The sequence below is a fragment of the Gracilinanus agilis genome, chromosome 3, assembly GCF_016433145.1.
Source record: "Gracilinanus agilis isolate LMUSP501 chromosome 3, AgileGrace, whole genome shotgun sequence".
NCBI lineage: Eukaryota > Metazoa > Chordata > Mammalia > Didelphimorphia > Didelphidae > Gracilinanus > Gracilinanus agilis.
Window position 1 is genome coordinate 630,871,182 of NC_058132.1, and position 17,150 is coordinate 630,888,331.

At 36.4% G+C, this 17,150-nt stretch overlaps 1 protein-coding gene across 1 annotated transcript in view; it reads right to left on the reverse strand.

Annotated features, from left to right (window-relative positions):
• Window positions 1–17,150, reverse strand: part of SLC9A9 (solute carrier family 9 member A9) — a 729,976-nt gene that overhangs the window by 650,301 nt on the left and 62,525 nt on the right. The window contains exons 3-4 of the mRNA XM_044669458.1: window positions 14,187–14,264; window positions 11,012–11,088 (exon numbers count right to left, since the gene is read on the reverse strand). Of these exons, the coding sequence (XP_044525393.1) occupies window positions 11,012–11,088; window positions 14,187–14,264 (155 nt within the window). The remainder of the gene's footprint in view (window positions 1–11,011; window positions 11,089–14,186; window positions 14,265–17,150) is intronic.

A 17,150-nucleotide genomic window follows, 5' to 3' on the forward strand; every position in this document is an offset into this window, starting at 1 on the left:
ACTGAAGTGGGATCCTCACAGCAGAGTCCTGACACACTCCAGCGATGTTGCAGCTCTTCCAGGACCACTAGCTGTACTCCGTCAGGTGGGTAGATCCGGGAGCTAACCCAGCCCAAGTTAACCTGCAACTCAGGGTGGGATTAATAGTCTCTATCCCACAAGTAGATGACAGTCTTCCTTCTGGATATCAGGAAATCAGGGTGCAAACTCCACTTCCTCTGAGCTCTCTCAGGATCAGTTACAACTTGTCCCAACCACCATGAAGTCCGTCTCAGAGAGAGAGACCACACTTCCTGCTTCCCCATTCCATTTAGAATTCTCCAGCCCTGCCTGCTAGGTCTCCTAAATAATAATTTAGTAAACTTCCTCACAACAATATGGATAGCTAAATATATGTACTTGTGTGTATATATACGTGTGTATATATATATATATGTATATATAATTTTGCAATGGTGTCAGAGATATCATTGTTCATTTTCTTATTTCACTTTCGGACATTAGAGACAGCTATGACCATCTCGAACCAAAATACACCAATGTTGCTTGGAACTTCTTAAACCTTCTGCACTCCTGCAAACTAAGTCCTATTTGCTCTGCCATGGCAGGATGGGCACAAGCTAGGTCTATCTAGACAGTCTGTTTGCTATGATCCCCCAGAAAGCTCTTCATCCTGAAGGCTCATGGCAGCCCTTGGACTCCCACCTTAGAGACTCTCTCCACCCTTGTATCCTCTTCCTCTAATTGGATGGCATTTCCCAGAGCCTCCAATTAAGGAGGACCCCTGGGCCAGCCATGTATTCATTCCGCTAGACTTTCTCCACCATGAACCAAATCCAGTCACCTTCATCGCCCTCCACGCTGCTTTTTAGCTTCCTTGTATGTGTTGTGTCCCCCCTACTAAAATGTAGGTTTCTTAAGGGAAGGGATTATCTTTCTTTCTGCTTGTATTTATATTAACACAGTGCCAGGAAAATTGTTGTTCAGTCATTTTTCAATTGTATCCAATGCTGTTTGATCCCATTTGGGGTTTTCTTGGCAAAGATGCTGGTGTGGTGTGCCATTTCCTTCTCTGTCTCATTTTTAAGATGAGAAAACTGAGGCAAACAGGGTGAAGTGACTTGGCCAGGGTCACACAGATAGGAAGTGTCTGTGGCCACATTTGAACTCAAGAAGAGTAGTCTTCTTGATTCCAAGCCCAGTGTTCTATACTACCTGGCTGTGTGTGTGTGTGTGTGTGTATACATACATATACATACATATATATATATATTAGATATACTAGACAGATATTCTAGATAGATATAGATATATCTTGTTTATATAAATATACTAATCATTGAATAAATGCCTCCTGATCGACTAATTGATTAACTGACCTTGGGAAGCAAGCAGCAACATGTAATTCTAGGTTCCAGATGAGAAAAAAGGAAGGGTATATGTGGATAAGGATATGAAAGAGAGGGAAAAGATAAATTAGAAAAAGAAAAAAATGGAAAATTCCAAGGTTCTAGAAGAATTAAGTGAGAGAAAGGCAACCAGGTAGCACAGTGTATAGTACACCAAGCCTGGAGTCAGGAGGACATGGGTTCAAATCTAACCTCGTATACTTCCTAGCTGTATGACCCTGGGCAAGTCATTTTTGCCCCAGTTGCCTAACCCTTACTTATCTTCTGATTCTAAGGCAGAAGGTAAGGTGTTAAAATAAAGGAATTCGCTTAGAGATACGGGCAAGAATATCTTTGCCCCACCACTTCATTCTGCAGACACCCCCTCTCGCTTACAATACTCTTGCATATATGGGAAAAATCTAGAATCAACAAAAGAACCTGGATTTCTAAGGAATGAATGTAAATAATAGGAGCAAGCCTAATTTGATGAATTCATTTTTTTTTCCTGGGGGCTTCTTAAAATTATGTGAACAATGAAAAATAAAATGAATACCTAAATTCTTCCATATACATATTCTTATAAAGCACTTGTTCCCAGAGAATGATTGGCAAGTATCAAATAAATGCTAACTATATGCCAGGCACTGTGCTAGGTTCTGGGATGATCATGAACAAAATGAAACAGTTTTCAGAGTTTATATTCAATTGAGGGAGTTTATATAGGGCTGGGGGCATCAAAGCCATAACTAGGGCAGGGCAACTGGGCTTTGCCCCAGGAAATGGAATTTAATGTGTTCTAATGGCATTTACAGTCCTTTACTAACACAGAAACAACAGATTATAGTACCTCGTTAGCCAATAATAATTAGCTAAAATTAGAAATTATCCGCGTGACAGGCCAGGGTATGCTCCTTCCCCAGCAGTGGCCTTGTGCCAGTATCCCTGGTTTTGTGTCTCTCTCCCACCCTCAGTGGAATTCTATTCTGCCTACACACATACACACCAGCTCAAATGAAAGAAGCTTTGTGGTATTTGGCCCAAGCACAGTGTATGGTACTTGCTGTGGGTTAAAAACAAGAACTAAAGTCTCTAGCAATAGTAAAGTGTTAGTTAGCTTGCTACCTGCCTTCAAGTGGCTACTAATTTTCTTTCTTTTATAAAAAATTTTTATTGATTTTTTTAAAAATTAAATGTATTAATTTATTTGTCACATTATAGTTTCCAGGTATCTCCAACCCTCCTCTCCTTGTACTGCAGAAGACATTGTTTGACAAAAAGATATATGGAGATATAAAACTTCATGTTTCATCTGCAGACCAGCAAGAGGACAAAATGGGCACCTTTCTATAAAACTAACTATAAGCTGACATTTATAAAGATTGCCAAGAAGTGTAAAGTTAGCGTAACAAGCCATAGTTCCTGGCATTAATGTCAGGTCAGACCGATGTTAGAAAAATGGGCAGAAAACTTTCCAGGTCAGGGGATAAATGGAGAATGTCCTCCTCTGAGAGGGAATCTTCCTTCTTTGTATATCTTTCCTCCCATCCCATCCTAAAATCCCCCTGACAGAAGTCTGGAGCCAGGATGCAGTGGATTTTGTATTCATAGCCACACAGACCACACTTTTTTTCATTTTTTCAGATTTCTTCATATTTAGATTTTTTTTTTTGTTTAAAATCGATAGCTCACAGGCCCAAAGATGGGAGGTCCTGGGTTCAAATCTGACCTCAGATACTTCCTAGTTGTGTGATCCTGAGCAAGTCACTTAACCCCCATTGCCAAGCCCTTACTGCTCTTCTGCCTTAGAATCAATACATATTGGGTAAGGACTTAAAAGCAAATGAATGAATGAATGAATGAATGAATGAATGAATGAATGAAAAATAAATGAAATCAATAGCTCACCAAAGAAATTCTCAGTAATTTGAAATTCATTGAAGGCTATAGGAAATATTACTCAAGGAAGTGATTTAGATAAATAACTTACCCATTCCTCTTTCTGTTTCCTCCTATCTGGTAGCACTTAGACTTTGCCCTGGTCATCCCTTATGCATGGAGTGGTCTTTCGCCTAAATTCTGCCTCTTTCTAGGATCTCATTTGGGCTTGAAGGGATGAGTGGCAAGTTCCTACTCTTATTCCAAGAAGGTAGGAAGTAATCAGAGGGCAAATGCTAATTCTGATATTGCCAAATATAGCTAAAGAATCAGACTTTTGGGGCAGGCAGGTGGCTCAGTGGGTAGAGAGTCAGGCCTAGAAATGGGAGGTTCCAGGTTCAAATCTTGCCTCAGACATTTCCTAGCTGAGTGACCCTGGGCAAGTCACTTAACTTTCACTGCCTAGCCCTTAGCACTGGAACCATCACATAGTGTCGTTAAGAGTTAAAAAAAAATCCTTCTTCAAACAAGATGTGTTTTGCCTCACAAATATATTATAGAGATTAACTAGTTGCAAAGCCCCATGGGAAATTAAATGTGTAGGATCAAAATTATCTACCTCTGTTCATTGTAGCTCTTTATGATTCCAAAATGTTTTCCCAACTTTCAAATGTGGGACTTGTTTGTAACTCCTCATTAGAAGCGAGGTAAGAGGAAATGCTGTTCTCAATGCTCAAGGAATAAGGAACATTTCTTGGATGATTATGTTTTCTTGAAGAAAAATAAATATTGCTGACACTCAGCATTACACCAATTTTCCTTATTATCTATCTGTATTGCATCAGTCACTAGAGGATGAGTTTAAAGTTATTAATAAAAAATGGAGCAAACTCCCAAAGAATCAAAATGATGAAATATAGTTTTCAAATGTACAAAAGGGATTTTTTTTAAGTTTTTACTTTAGCAAGAAAAATTGTTAAATGATTAAGAATGGAACAAATAGAATCACAAATAACTCTTCTTCCAGAGACAGCTGATCTTTTAACGATTGTTTCTGCTTCTGTAGGAAGAATGTAGTCAAAGAAACTTTCCAAGCTGAATCTAATTGTACTATATAGAGAATTTGGTCATATATGGCTACATAAAGAACATAAAGTCATTAAAATGTCATTGACAATTCGTAGAAATGGTCACATCCAGCATTTACTCAGTATTCAGTTCTCGTGACTGTTGCATGGCTGGCTCCAGTTCTTGTATGGAGAAACCTATTATTTATTCAGTGAAGTAGAAGTAATTAAGGTTAAAACTAAGCCAAACTTATTACTGAATTTCTTCCATGTCACAGCCTTTGTCTGAACTCTGAAGTTCTTGGCAATTGCTTTGATCCGGGGCTTTGAGGTCTTATAATGACCAATACACATCGTGTCCTGTTGTATATGAAGCATAGAATTTCAAGAGATGGAGAAGCCCTCAGAGACTATGTAGTCTAACCCATATATATCCCCCCAAAAGAAACCCTTCTCCAGCAGGACTGGAAAGTGGTCATCCAGCCATTGCTAGCAGACCTCCAGCAAGCTGTCCTGCCCTCTCGAGACAGCCTGTTCCATTTTTTGATAGTTTTAGTAAATAGAGTGCCCAGCCTGGAGTTAGGAAGAGCTGAGTTTAAATCCGGTCTCAGACACTTCGGTGTGTGATCACGGACAAGTCACTTCATCCTGTTTGCCTCAGTTTCTTCATCTATAAAATGAGCTGAAGGAGGAAATAGCAAACCTCACCAGTATCCCTGCCAAGAAAAGCTCAAATGGGACCAGAAAGAGTCAGACATGACTGAAATGACTGAAAAGCAACAATTGTCAGGAAATACTTCCTAACACCAAAACCAAGTTCTCCTCTTTATGTTTCTTCCATTGCCCCCACAGTTTACCCTCTTGAGCCAAGAAGAATAAATTAATCTCTTTTCTTCCTAAAACCATGAATCTGGCTTTCTGGACAGGAAACCTACTTGTTGTTCTTCATCCATGCTAGAATCAGGGCATAGGTGAGACATATTCTATACAATGTCCTGAGGGATGGATATCCCTCTATTAATTTTCTGTTCAAAATTCAGGCCCTGTATCAAAACATTTTCTTTTTTTTTTTAAAGTCTTTGGTTTTAGAGTCCACTTTATATTAGTTCCAAGGTAGAAGAGCAAGGTAAGGGCTAGGCAATGGGAGTTAAGTGACTTGCCCAGGGTCACATAGGTAGGCAGTATCTAAGGCCAGTTTTGAATCCAGGACCTCCTGCTTCTAGGCTTGCCTGTCTATCCACTAACCTACCTAACTGACCCTGGAAACATTCTTGAATCATTTACTCTGCCCAAAGCCACTGAAACCTTGGGTAACTTGGTCTCTTTACATTTTTCTTCCATCCAAAAACCGCAAAAGACCCTATCAAGCCCCACTCTTCAAGACACCATACATAACAAGATCATCAGTTGATGTAGGCATGTATTTCAGTCTGACCACAGCCCACCACTTATTAGATGCAAAGGATCATGGATTTGGAGATAAAAAAAAAACTCATCTAGTCCAGTTGTCTTCAAATTGTGATCCTGAAAGATTTTTGAGAATACCTTGAAAAGCAAGAAGAGCAAATCAGTCAATACTTAGAGAAATTGACTGGAAGGACAAATACTGAAGCTGAAGTTTAAATACTTTGGCCACATAATGAGAAGCCAGGACTCATTGGAAAATAAATCCAGTGTTGGGAAAGATTGAAGGCAAAAGAAAAAGGAGATGGCAGAAGATGAGATAGGACCATGGAAGCAATAAGTATAAGGCTGACTTTGGGAGATGGTGGAAGATAGAAGGACCTGGCATGCTATGGTCAACTGGGCAAAAAAGAGTCAGACATGACTGAATGAACAAATGAAAAAACAGAACAGAGTTCTCTCTAGAATGAGGCAATTGTGTCCCAAACTTAGGCTTCCACTTGCCATCTTCTTGCCTTGACATGCACTATTTTGAATATCAGGAATGCATTCCTTCCTGACCCATATCTCTTAGAATTCTTCATTTCCTTCTGGGTTCTGCTCAGGTTCCAGCCCTCTACCCTTTCCTGATCCCTTTTAGCAGTGAATACTCACTCTGCCCTCAAATTTTGTTGTATTTATGTCTCTGTAAAGATATTGTATTCTCTGAGTCACATGTAAGTTACTTAAGGGATTTGTATCCCCAAGGTCTAGTATCTATACCATAGCCCTAACTAGGGGCTTAATGAATGCACATTGCATGAAGTACAGAAAGGAAATATTTGAATCAAAGCAGCTGGGAGTCACCAGAGCCATCTAGATAGCTTGCTAGCAGTTCCTATTCAATCTTAGATACTTACCAGTTATGTAGCCCTGAGCAAGTCATTTAACCCTATTGCCTCAGTTTCCCCATCTGTAAAATGGGCTGGAGGAGAAAATGTTAAACTACTCCAGTATTTTTGCGAAGAAAACCCCAAAAGGGGTTACGAAGAATCAGATACAATTGAAATCACTGAACAACAACATAGCCTAAGCAGGAAAGTTAACATGGCGTACTGGATAGACAGCTTCCTTCGAACCAGGAAGAAGTGAGTGTTGAACAATGTGTGTCCTTCCTCTGACAGATGCTGGCTATGTGATCCTGGACAAATCACCTAACTCTTGAGAATTCTAGTCACTCAGCCTGTCAATTAGAATTTATTAGGCACCTACAATATGCCAGGAACTGTGCTATGTTCTAGGAAATTGTATAGTTTCAGAAAAGATGTCAACCTTCATTGAAGGTAAAAATTCCCTGATAGAGGGAATTTTTCTTCTCTGGGAATTCCCTTTATCAGTGAAATCATGAGAGTTACCTTTCCTTGTCCAAAAATCTCCTGCTGGGCAAGTCACCCAACTGTGACAAGCTTCCTAGTTTTTATGTTAGGGATTTGATTTCAGTCGTTTTCAGTTGTGTCCAAATCTTCATGACCCCATCTGGTATTTTCTTGGCAAAGACACAGGAGATATTAAACATTAAAAAAAAAGATCAAAGGACTTTTTCCCTATAAGTTTCTAATTTTTAAGTCAGAGATAGCTAACATGAACAGGATTAAAGACTACTTAGTATAATTCCTGTACAAATTACCAATATTTTATTAATCTATACAAAATCTGCTTGGCAGGTATCTGCTTGCTTTTCCCTTCCTTTACAGATTTTGCTACCAGAACTAAATGGTTGCTTACCTTGTTTGTACAGCAATCTGATAAAATAATTCAGGAACTGAACTCATAAATTTCCAGTGCACAAAATTTTACACTGCAAATCAAAAATATGTCACTCTAGGAGTGTCCATAATACTCCAATTTTTGATTCTCTCCTTTATCTATCAAAATTTTCACATGAAGATGGATATGAAACTACATATTGGTAATGATGACAAATGATGAGAATGATGAGTGTTGGAAGGATTGTGGAAAGAGATGAACACTAGTGCATTATTGGCAGAGCACTAAATTAGTAAAACTGTTTTGGAAATTTGGGATTATGTAAAAGGTGACTGAAATATCGAAACCCTTTGACACAGAGTTTCCACTATTGGATTCCACTACTAGACTTGTACCTGAAGGAGGCGAGTGATAAGAATATCATCAAAATATTGATAGTAGCCCTTTTTATGATAGCAAAAAAATGAGAAACCTCAATTTTTAGTAAATGTCTATCAAATTGGAGAAAGGTTAAACAAATTGTGGTAAATGTATATAAAGAAATATACTATGCTATAAGAAATAATGAATATGAATATGATGAAAATTAAGAAGCCTTCCTCAAATTGTCTTGACATTGTGTTGATACTGATAAACATACAAGCTGTCCATCAGTCACCCCTCATTTTCAGTAGGTGACAACCAGCTTTTCCCTTATTATGTAAAAAATGAAATGAATATAAAAATGATAACTTTAAAAATATTATGGTTTTATAAAAGATTTATTAGTAGCCACTAGAAAATAAAGCCACGTGTCATTTTAAAAGCCCCGCTGTTCCCAGCTTTCACATGGTGGGTCAAAAGCAAAGAGGAACCAAACCGCCAGTCCCTCAGTTTTATCCCTCTGTCTACTGTCATTGAGCAACAAGAAGAAGCCATACTACAGGAAGCCAGTGGGCTCATAGGAAATGTAGTTCAAAGACTCCAATATTTCCAAAAACACAATTATAATAGCCACTGAATAAATTCTTCTTAAGTGAATTGAATAATTATGCATAATCTATTATCCCATAATTTGTAAAGTGCTCAACAATGGTAGAGACTTTAAGGGAAACCATTATATCTGGATATTAAATATTTACAATATGGTGGGTGCTGTGCAGAAATACATTTTGGGGTAATAGAAAGCCTCTGGAAACCAACTGTTTTCTAATTAGGAAATCTACTTTCTCATGTCAGAATCAATATCAACACTACGAGGTACCAGTCCTGATAAAATTCCAGATCTAAGTTTTGACAAGCCTCCATCTGAAGACAAAGTGTTTTTCTTTCAAATGCCCAATTCAAATTATTAAAATAAATATTTACTAAGTATCTACTATGAGCAAGGCCCTGAAGATACAGAAACAAAAAGGTCTATATTTGTATAATAAAAGTGCAAGAGATTTTTCACATCATGGGTTGGTTGGTTTTGCCTTATAAACAGGAATTCGCTTGGCAGCAAATTCAAGACAAAAGCATTCTTACTTGTTGAAGCAGCCATGACACTTCCCAAATTCTACAGGTAAGAGTACCTTAAATACTTTATACAAAAAGTGGGAGAATGAATAAATTAATGTCAATTTGAAGGTTCATAATCACCTCTTGGCATTATAATAGCTATCTAGAATAAAAGTCAAGGGTTGACAGAGAATAGATTATAAAGCCTATTTTTTTTATCTTGGTAGAGTGTTGGGAGTAGGGAATGCTGGAGATGCTGTCAGATGAAGTTATTTTGCTCATGGTTTAGTTTAACTGCTTTTCATCAATAAATGTAGTTTTAAAGGTCAAGGATTGACTTGAAAAAATTTACATGAAAGAACAAATTGACAAGAATATCAAGGGATATTATCAGAGAAAGGAGATCACACTAATCAATCTCAAATCTCATCAGTTGATATAGTTATAATTGGTGGTAATTATGAAAACTATCACATCCTAGATTAAAGAACAACAATTCAGTGGTATAGATTAGATAATCTAGCATTAGAACCAAAGATGTATGATAAATTTATGGTTTTCTAAGGTCTTCTCCAGCCCTAAATTAGAATTATGCTCCTCAAAAAGGAATGTAAATATGTTAAAGGTAAATATGGCATTGAGGTTTTCTTTTTATCGCCAGAATTTGACTCAGCACTAAGCACTGAGCAAGAATTTAATAAATGTTTGTTAAATTTGTTATAAATCTATGACACTAATGATACTATCATTTGACAAACCCTATCATCATAGAACATTGTGATTATTTAGTAAACACACAAAACAAAAAAGCTAGACAAAACATGACAGCAGAATAAAAAAAAATTAGATAATAAAATCAAAGATTTAAAGCTAGAAGTAACCTTAAAAATCATCAATCAACATTTTACTGATATACCATAATAAATTCCACATAGATTAATGATTTAAATATTTTTAATTATAAAAAAAGAAACTGAGTAAGGATAAAATTTTGCCACAAATATATCTATTAAAAATCTAATATACAAAATCTATGAGGAAATAAATAAGATTTTAATCCATTCTCCAAGAGATGAGTATCCAAAACAGAAACACTATCCAAACAGAAGGTAGCTATCCAAAACAGAAACACAAATCATCAATAACTAGCCCTCAAAAAACTCTTCCAACTCTAAAAACCTGAGAAGTGTACTTTTAAACAGTTAGTTTTTTACTTACTAACTAACAAATATAGTTTTTAAATGGTAGCATTCAAAACTAAAGGGATAGTGGAGAAACAAGCACACTAACATTAGGGGTCAGGTTATGGCTTGGTGCTGTATTTTTGGAAAGCAATATGGGACTACAGAATAAGAATTATGGTAACCAAATGTGTTTTGACTTAGTAACCACACTATTCAGTTGATATCCTAAGGAGGTTATGGGCAAGAAAACAATAACTATTTGTATAATATATAGAGAGATATTATTTGTAATAGCAAAACCAAAATATTGAAATAATGTTATGTTTCTTATTATTGGGAAATGATTGAACAAACTGTAGCATATGAACATAATGAAACATTACTGTGTCGTAAGAAATGGCAAATAAAGATTCTTTCTAAATGGAAGACACATCAAATAATACAAAATGAATAAAGTAAAATCAGAAAAAAACACACAATTATCATTATAAAACTAATTATCACAATAGCAATATATTCAGATAAACACATAGGAAAATGGGTTCAGAAGGGAATATGGAAAGAAATAGAATATTATTACTGTGTTGTTAGAGTTAACACACAAAATTTTAAAAGAAAACCTATAAATAAGAGAAGCTAGTTGGATAGTTCTATCTGAGGATCAAAGGCATCCAAAAGACTCATTATTGCTTGTTTAGCTGAATGTTTATTCCTATGGATGGTCACAAAGTTTAGAATGTTGGAGACATGCCATTTCAATAAACTGAGGTTATTTCTACACCTTCAGTCACTTTGATAGCACAAACTGTGACATGGTATTAACACTAAATAGCAGCCAAAACAATGTGCTTGGGAATTCACTTACCCTATAACAATACAGGAAATTGCAGTTCCCAAAAAAGCATATGTTAAAATTGATCCCAAATTTTGGAAAAAATGTCTCTGGAAAAGAAACACAACACAAGAAATATAGTGAATCGCATAGTAGAGTAAAAATTTCTTAGAGAAAAAAAAGGATTTGGTTATAATTTCAAAATTTTAAACCTTAGACACATTTTACTGTACCCTGATGACCCTTGTATGGATATAGCTCTAGACCTTGGAGGGACTCCAAAGCTGATCTATTCCTACCTCCTCGATTTACAGATTAGGAAACTATGACTGAAGGATATTAAAGACAGTCCCAGGTCATATAAGTAACTAGTGAAAAAAGAATTTAAGCCCAAGTGCTTTGATTCTAGTTGGAAGACTAATGTCAAATTCTTTTCCCTTTATCATCTGCTTCCTATTAATTATTTGTGAATAACTTAAATAAATCAGAGAGAGGAAGAGGAGTGGGGAGGGGGATGGAAGACAGGCAATAATGAACTGAATGATTGTTAAAAAAAGAAAAGCCAATGTTTTGCTTGACTATTAAAACCTGATATGCAGAAATGACAATGTAGGAGGCTATGGATATGTATCTATATAGTAACTGATATTTGCAAGTTTTTTAAAAGAGTAAATCATTGGTGATTTATTAAAAACCATAGCAAAATTTTTGCTATCAGAATTAAGATGTCTCAAAATTAGGCATTCAAGTTGTATGAATAATCTGATGTGATATAATAAATAATGTGATGTGATAGAAGGAATACTAGCGTTGGCCTTGGTTTGGCCACTTCTTAGCTACGTGACCTTGAGCAAATTATTGAAACCCAATGAATTTCGGTATCTGCTTCTATATAACTCAGAAATAATAAAAGCCCAAAGTAACTATCTTGTGGGGAGCCTGCAAGAATCAAATAATATATATTAAAGTACTTTGCAAACCTTAAAGAACTCTGAATGCCAGCTGTTATTATCTGAAGGACAAGTAAAAAGTTGGAATATGGGGTGGCTTCAAAGACATTTCTTACTTCGATGCTTGAGAGTCCATGACCTCCTCAGTGTGAGCATTCTCTCCTCTGACGCAAATCATAATATCTCAGCTACTTTATTTAGTGGATGATTTTGAAGAGTTGCTGTAGTCAAATATTCATCAACTTAGAGCCATCCTAGGGCTTAGTCTCTCCTAACTTGGCTAGCTGGTGATCGGATAAGAAACAGAAAACCTGGACCCATACTCGACATTTTTCTAGCATAAAATAGTTGGCTAGAATTAATGCTCTTTGGATATAGACTTTTAGAAGTCAGGGTCATCCCACACCACAATGAGGTATCATAGTAGGACATTAAAGGGAAGAGAAAAGAATGTATACCCATATCTGACTATTTGGAAATAGCCACGTGATTAGTTGGATTTCTCAACTTTCTTTTAGATGTAGCCAAATTGCTCTTAAAACTGTTCATAATATACTATACACCATCTCTTTTTCCTTTGTTTCGGCTGTTTCCCAAGTCTGGAAAACCATCTCTTCTCACCAATGAGAATCCTTCTCTATACATGTAGTCTGTCTTGATGCTCTCATCTATCATTATCTTCCCATCAAAATTACTTTAAATATATATTTTTGTGTCTACATACACATACATTGCCTCCTGTAATGAGATTTAAGTTCCTCAAGGGCAAGTAAAGCCCTTTAGCATAGTGCCTGGCACATAGTAGGTGTTAATAAATGCTTACTAATTGATTTTTATTTTAGTCTCTGAATCCCCAGCACCTATTAAAATATCTGGCACATCATAAGTGTTTATGTTTTTATTCAAATTCTTTAATTACAAGCACTTGCTTAATTAGAATCTGCTCCCCAGGACTCTAAATCCCAGCATCCCATTTTTGTTCTCACGTTACATCCTTACATTTTGAAGATAAAGTTTTGTGTAGCTCCATCCCTCTCTCTCCTTTCCTGTGAACACGGCTGGGAAAACTTTTCTTTACTTAGGCTTTTACTTTTGTCCTTTTATTTCTTCTACTTCAAGTGATTATTAATAAATCTTATAAGATATAATACTTGTAGTTATTGGATATTAATTTTACTCTTACATTTGTTGGTGAGCCACTATGGAAGACAGAATTCTTTTAAGATAGCCTTTGAGTAAAGATAGGGAGTTTTCCCAGTGGTGGGGACCCACCCAGAGTGGCTGCTCCCTTGCTGCTGCCTCCCATGACTGATTCCCTGAGTCTCCTGCACAGAAGGTAAAGTATATATTTTCCTTATATTACTAACAGCTGAGTGGTTGGCAACTGCCCCTCTGCCTCTGGTTGCCTACACCTCTCTCCACCCCAACGTGGGTCTCAAGTGCAGGGTAGCGCTTGCATCTGAGGAAGCTTTTAGACCAGCATCTCAGGGAGTAGGAGAGCAGCCCCTTACAGGCTGCCCACTCCAACCCCCTCCTAACTTCCAAGCCAATTTTTAAGCTGACCCTGGGGGTTTTCATGCTCCCAGCTGGCTTGCCAACAAATGTAAGATTAAAATTAATATCCAATAACTCCAAGTATTATATTTTATAAGATTTATCAATAATTACTTGAAGTAGAAGAAATAAAAGGACAAAAGTAAAAGCCTTAGTAAAGAAAAAATTTCCCAGCCTTGTTTGTGGGAAAAGAGAGAGAGGGGCAGAGCTACACAAAATTTATCTCCAAAACTTAAGGACATAAGTGAGAACAAAAGTGGGATGCTGGGAGTTAGAGTCCTGGGGAGCAGATTCTAATTATACACACCCAAAGGAATCATCAACCTTTAAAATGTGAATTTGCCCATGATTCTTTATGACAATGACAGTCTAATCCAGAGGCATCTTTATCTTTCTGTCATGGATACATTGGGAGGTAGGGAAAAGTCGATGGATTCCTTCTTAGAATCATGTTTTTAAATGCACAGAATAAAATTTATTGGATTACAAATTGAACTAAATATACTGCAATGTAATTACTGGAATTTTGTTTAATATTCCAGTTAAGGACCCCTGCATAACCGAGTAGGACAAATACATTTTGGAGAGGAAAGGTTTCTGTATTTTACTCCTCATATTTTGAGTTGAATTGTCAGGCCAAATAATGTTGTTAGATTTCTCTACTGGGAGAAAAAGAGAGGAAGAGAAATATCACCCAAACTTACCTTCTTTAAACTATATCCAGCATGAAAGATGATCGGGGGCAATAAAACGTTGAAGAAGATTTCTGGATCAAATGTCATCTGTCAGAAAAGATAGACAGAGGTTAAGTCCGGAAGGTGCAGCAGAACTATTGTTCTGAGTTCAGTTTTGTGGTCATTTGGGCTTTCAAGGGCTGGGAAGCATTAATTTCACTGCACTAGATCATTAACAAAAGCCAAAATGGAAGAGGGAATTCAGATTTTAAATATTCAAGAACAAAGGTTTGTTTGAAGATAAGATTTCAAATGTGAAAAGGATACATATTTTTATCATTTTAGTCCATCTGATAGGAGTAAGATGACAGCTCAGAGTTGTTTTGATCTGCACTTCTATAATCAATATGATTTAGAGAATTTTTTCATATAGTTTTACATAGCTTTGATTTCCTTATCCAAAAACTATCTATTCATATCTTTTGGCATTTGTCAATTAGGGAATGGCTCATATTCTTATAAATTTGACAAAGTTCTCTTTATATTTTAGATAGGAGACCTCTATCTGAGAAACTATAGATTTTTCACCCAATTTACTACTTTCCAATCTTGATTACATTGTTTTTATTTATACACAATTTTTTAATTTAACATATTCAAAATTATCCATTTTACATTTCAAAATGCTTTCTATCTCTTTTTTATTCATAAATTCTTCTCCTGTCTACAAATCTTAATGTTGGAGAAGGTTAATTTTGGAAAAATATGGAAATATCTGTATGAAATTATGAAGAATGAAATGAGCAGAACCTAGAAAACATAATCAGCAACAGAAATATTGTTTGAAAAATGACTTGTATATGTCCACCTCCAGAGAAATAAATAAGTTTAAATAAGTAAGATAAAGTTTTATCTTATACATGTATCTTTTTGTTAAATGATGCTTTCTCTAATGAGGGGTGGGGAGGGAGGGAGTCAATTGGGTATTTTAATATAACAAACAAACAAATAAATTTCAATTAAAAATGTACATATTCATCTTTAGAACCTAAAATGAAAACTTAGGGGACAGGGCCAACAAAGAAATTATTTCCTCTTTAATCTGGGCTGTTCTTTCTCTATTTGGGGGGCCAATGGAATCTGACACTCCATCAAGGCAGTTTCTGGTCAGAAAAATTGTTTTTAAAAACTCCAACATCAGAAAGATTTCATGACATAATGGATGGAGAACTGGCCTTGGGACCAAGAAGACCTCAAGTTCAAGTCACAGTTCATTCACACATCAGCTGCATGACCCTGGGTAAGCCACTTCATCTCTGGTGTGCTAGGCAGCTCTTTTAGCAAACCAGATGACAAGTATCATTGTTAGAAGAATTTCCTCCATCTCTGAATGTCCTATGAAGATCCCTAACCTTGAATGTCACTTTTGGGAAATTTTTGTAGTTTGTAATTGGTCATGTTTTGTAATTCTTGTAAATAATTTACTGTTTGTTCTATTATAGAGATTAAAACACCAAATTTTCAAAACTGAAAAATCTAACTGAATGTAAAAATATTAACTTCTATGCTATTTGTTCTTTGGCTTTTCAGTTGTTATTTTTTATTTTAAAACAATGAGAAAACCAAAACTTATGTTTTGTGACTTAAGTGTATTTGTGTATGTATATATGTGTTTTTGTAACTTATGTGACCTGATACCCTAAGCAATCATGTCTTTCATAGGATTAGGTAGTATCAGGACAGACCAGCAATAGGTGAAGCCCCAGACCAGAGATTAGACATCTTGGTGGACCATAGAATTGAGGAAGGTCTCGATAGGTAATAAATAAATAGAAGTGCAGATAGGTGCATGAAGTAACCAAGGAGGGAGGGAATTGTCGATAGGATGCAAAAGACAGTTGGTCAACATTAAAGAAATCAATAGTTATAAACTAAGACCAGTTAGGGAGCAGTATCTAGACCAGTGATTCCCAAAGTGGGTGCCACCGCCCCCTGGTGGGTGCTGCAGCGATCCAGGTGGAGCAGTGATGGCCACAGGTGCATTTGGGGGTTGTGAGTAACTGTAAGGGGGCAGTGATAGTGTGTGACAGGGGGCTCTAAGTAATATTTTTTCTGGAAAGGGGGAGGTAAGCTGGTCTAGAAGTATAAAGTAGGACCCTAGTCCCAGTAGAAGTAGAGATATCAAGGCACAGTACCAATTCTAGAGGCACTCGATTTCCATAATTCTCATCCATTCTAATACCATAAACATTTTTCTCTGACAAAGAGAAGGTTTTTACAGTCCTATAAACATTTCATGGTCATTCCCAACCATTAACACACTTGGTTTCTCTTATTTAAGTGTTTCCCTTGATTTCTCCTTTCCTCCCTAATGTAAAACCTGATTATCCTTCAAGACCCACTTCCAGCATAAAGTCATTTTCAAACTATCCCAGTCCACAAATAAGTTGTCTCTCCTTTGAATGTCTATTTTATTTACAGTGGCTATTATTCTTTGCCCTTATGCAGCCCTTTAATGTTTGCAACATCTTTTCTTTAGAATAACTCTATAAGGCAAGTGCCAAGAGTATTATTACCAGGTCTAATATTTCTTTGTTCCTTCCCTTTCCTCTGCCAAAGTTTTCTACACATAGTAGGTGAGAATGCCTATAAAATCACCAATATTGTGTACTTTCCAGATGGCCCCCATTCTTCCTTTCACATACCCCAAACCACATCACTGCTCAGGATAGCACGCTCAGGGCAATGCAGAGTCATAATGGTGCTTTGTGCATCTCCAGAGAAGCCATTCTCTCTTCTTTCTGCTCTGTTATATATATATATATATATACTATCCAAAACCATCAAAGCTCTAACTTTTTTTTAGATTATTAATTCATCCTTATAGTCTAGGGGAAAATTGGTTGTTTTGATTTCAGAAGGATAATGATTCCACCTATAATCTCTCTCTCTCTCTCTCTCTCTCTCTCTCTCTCTCTCTCTCTCTCTCTCTCT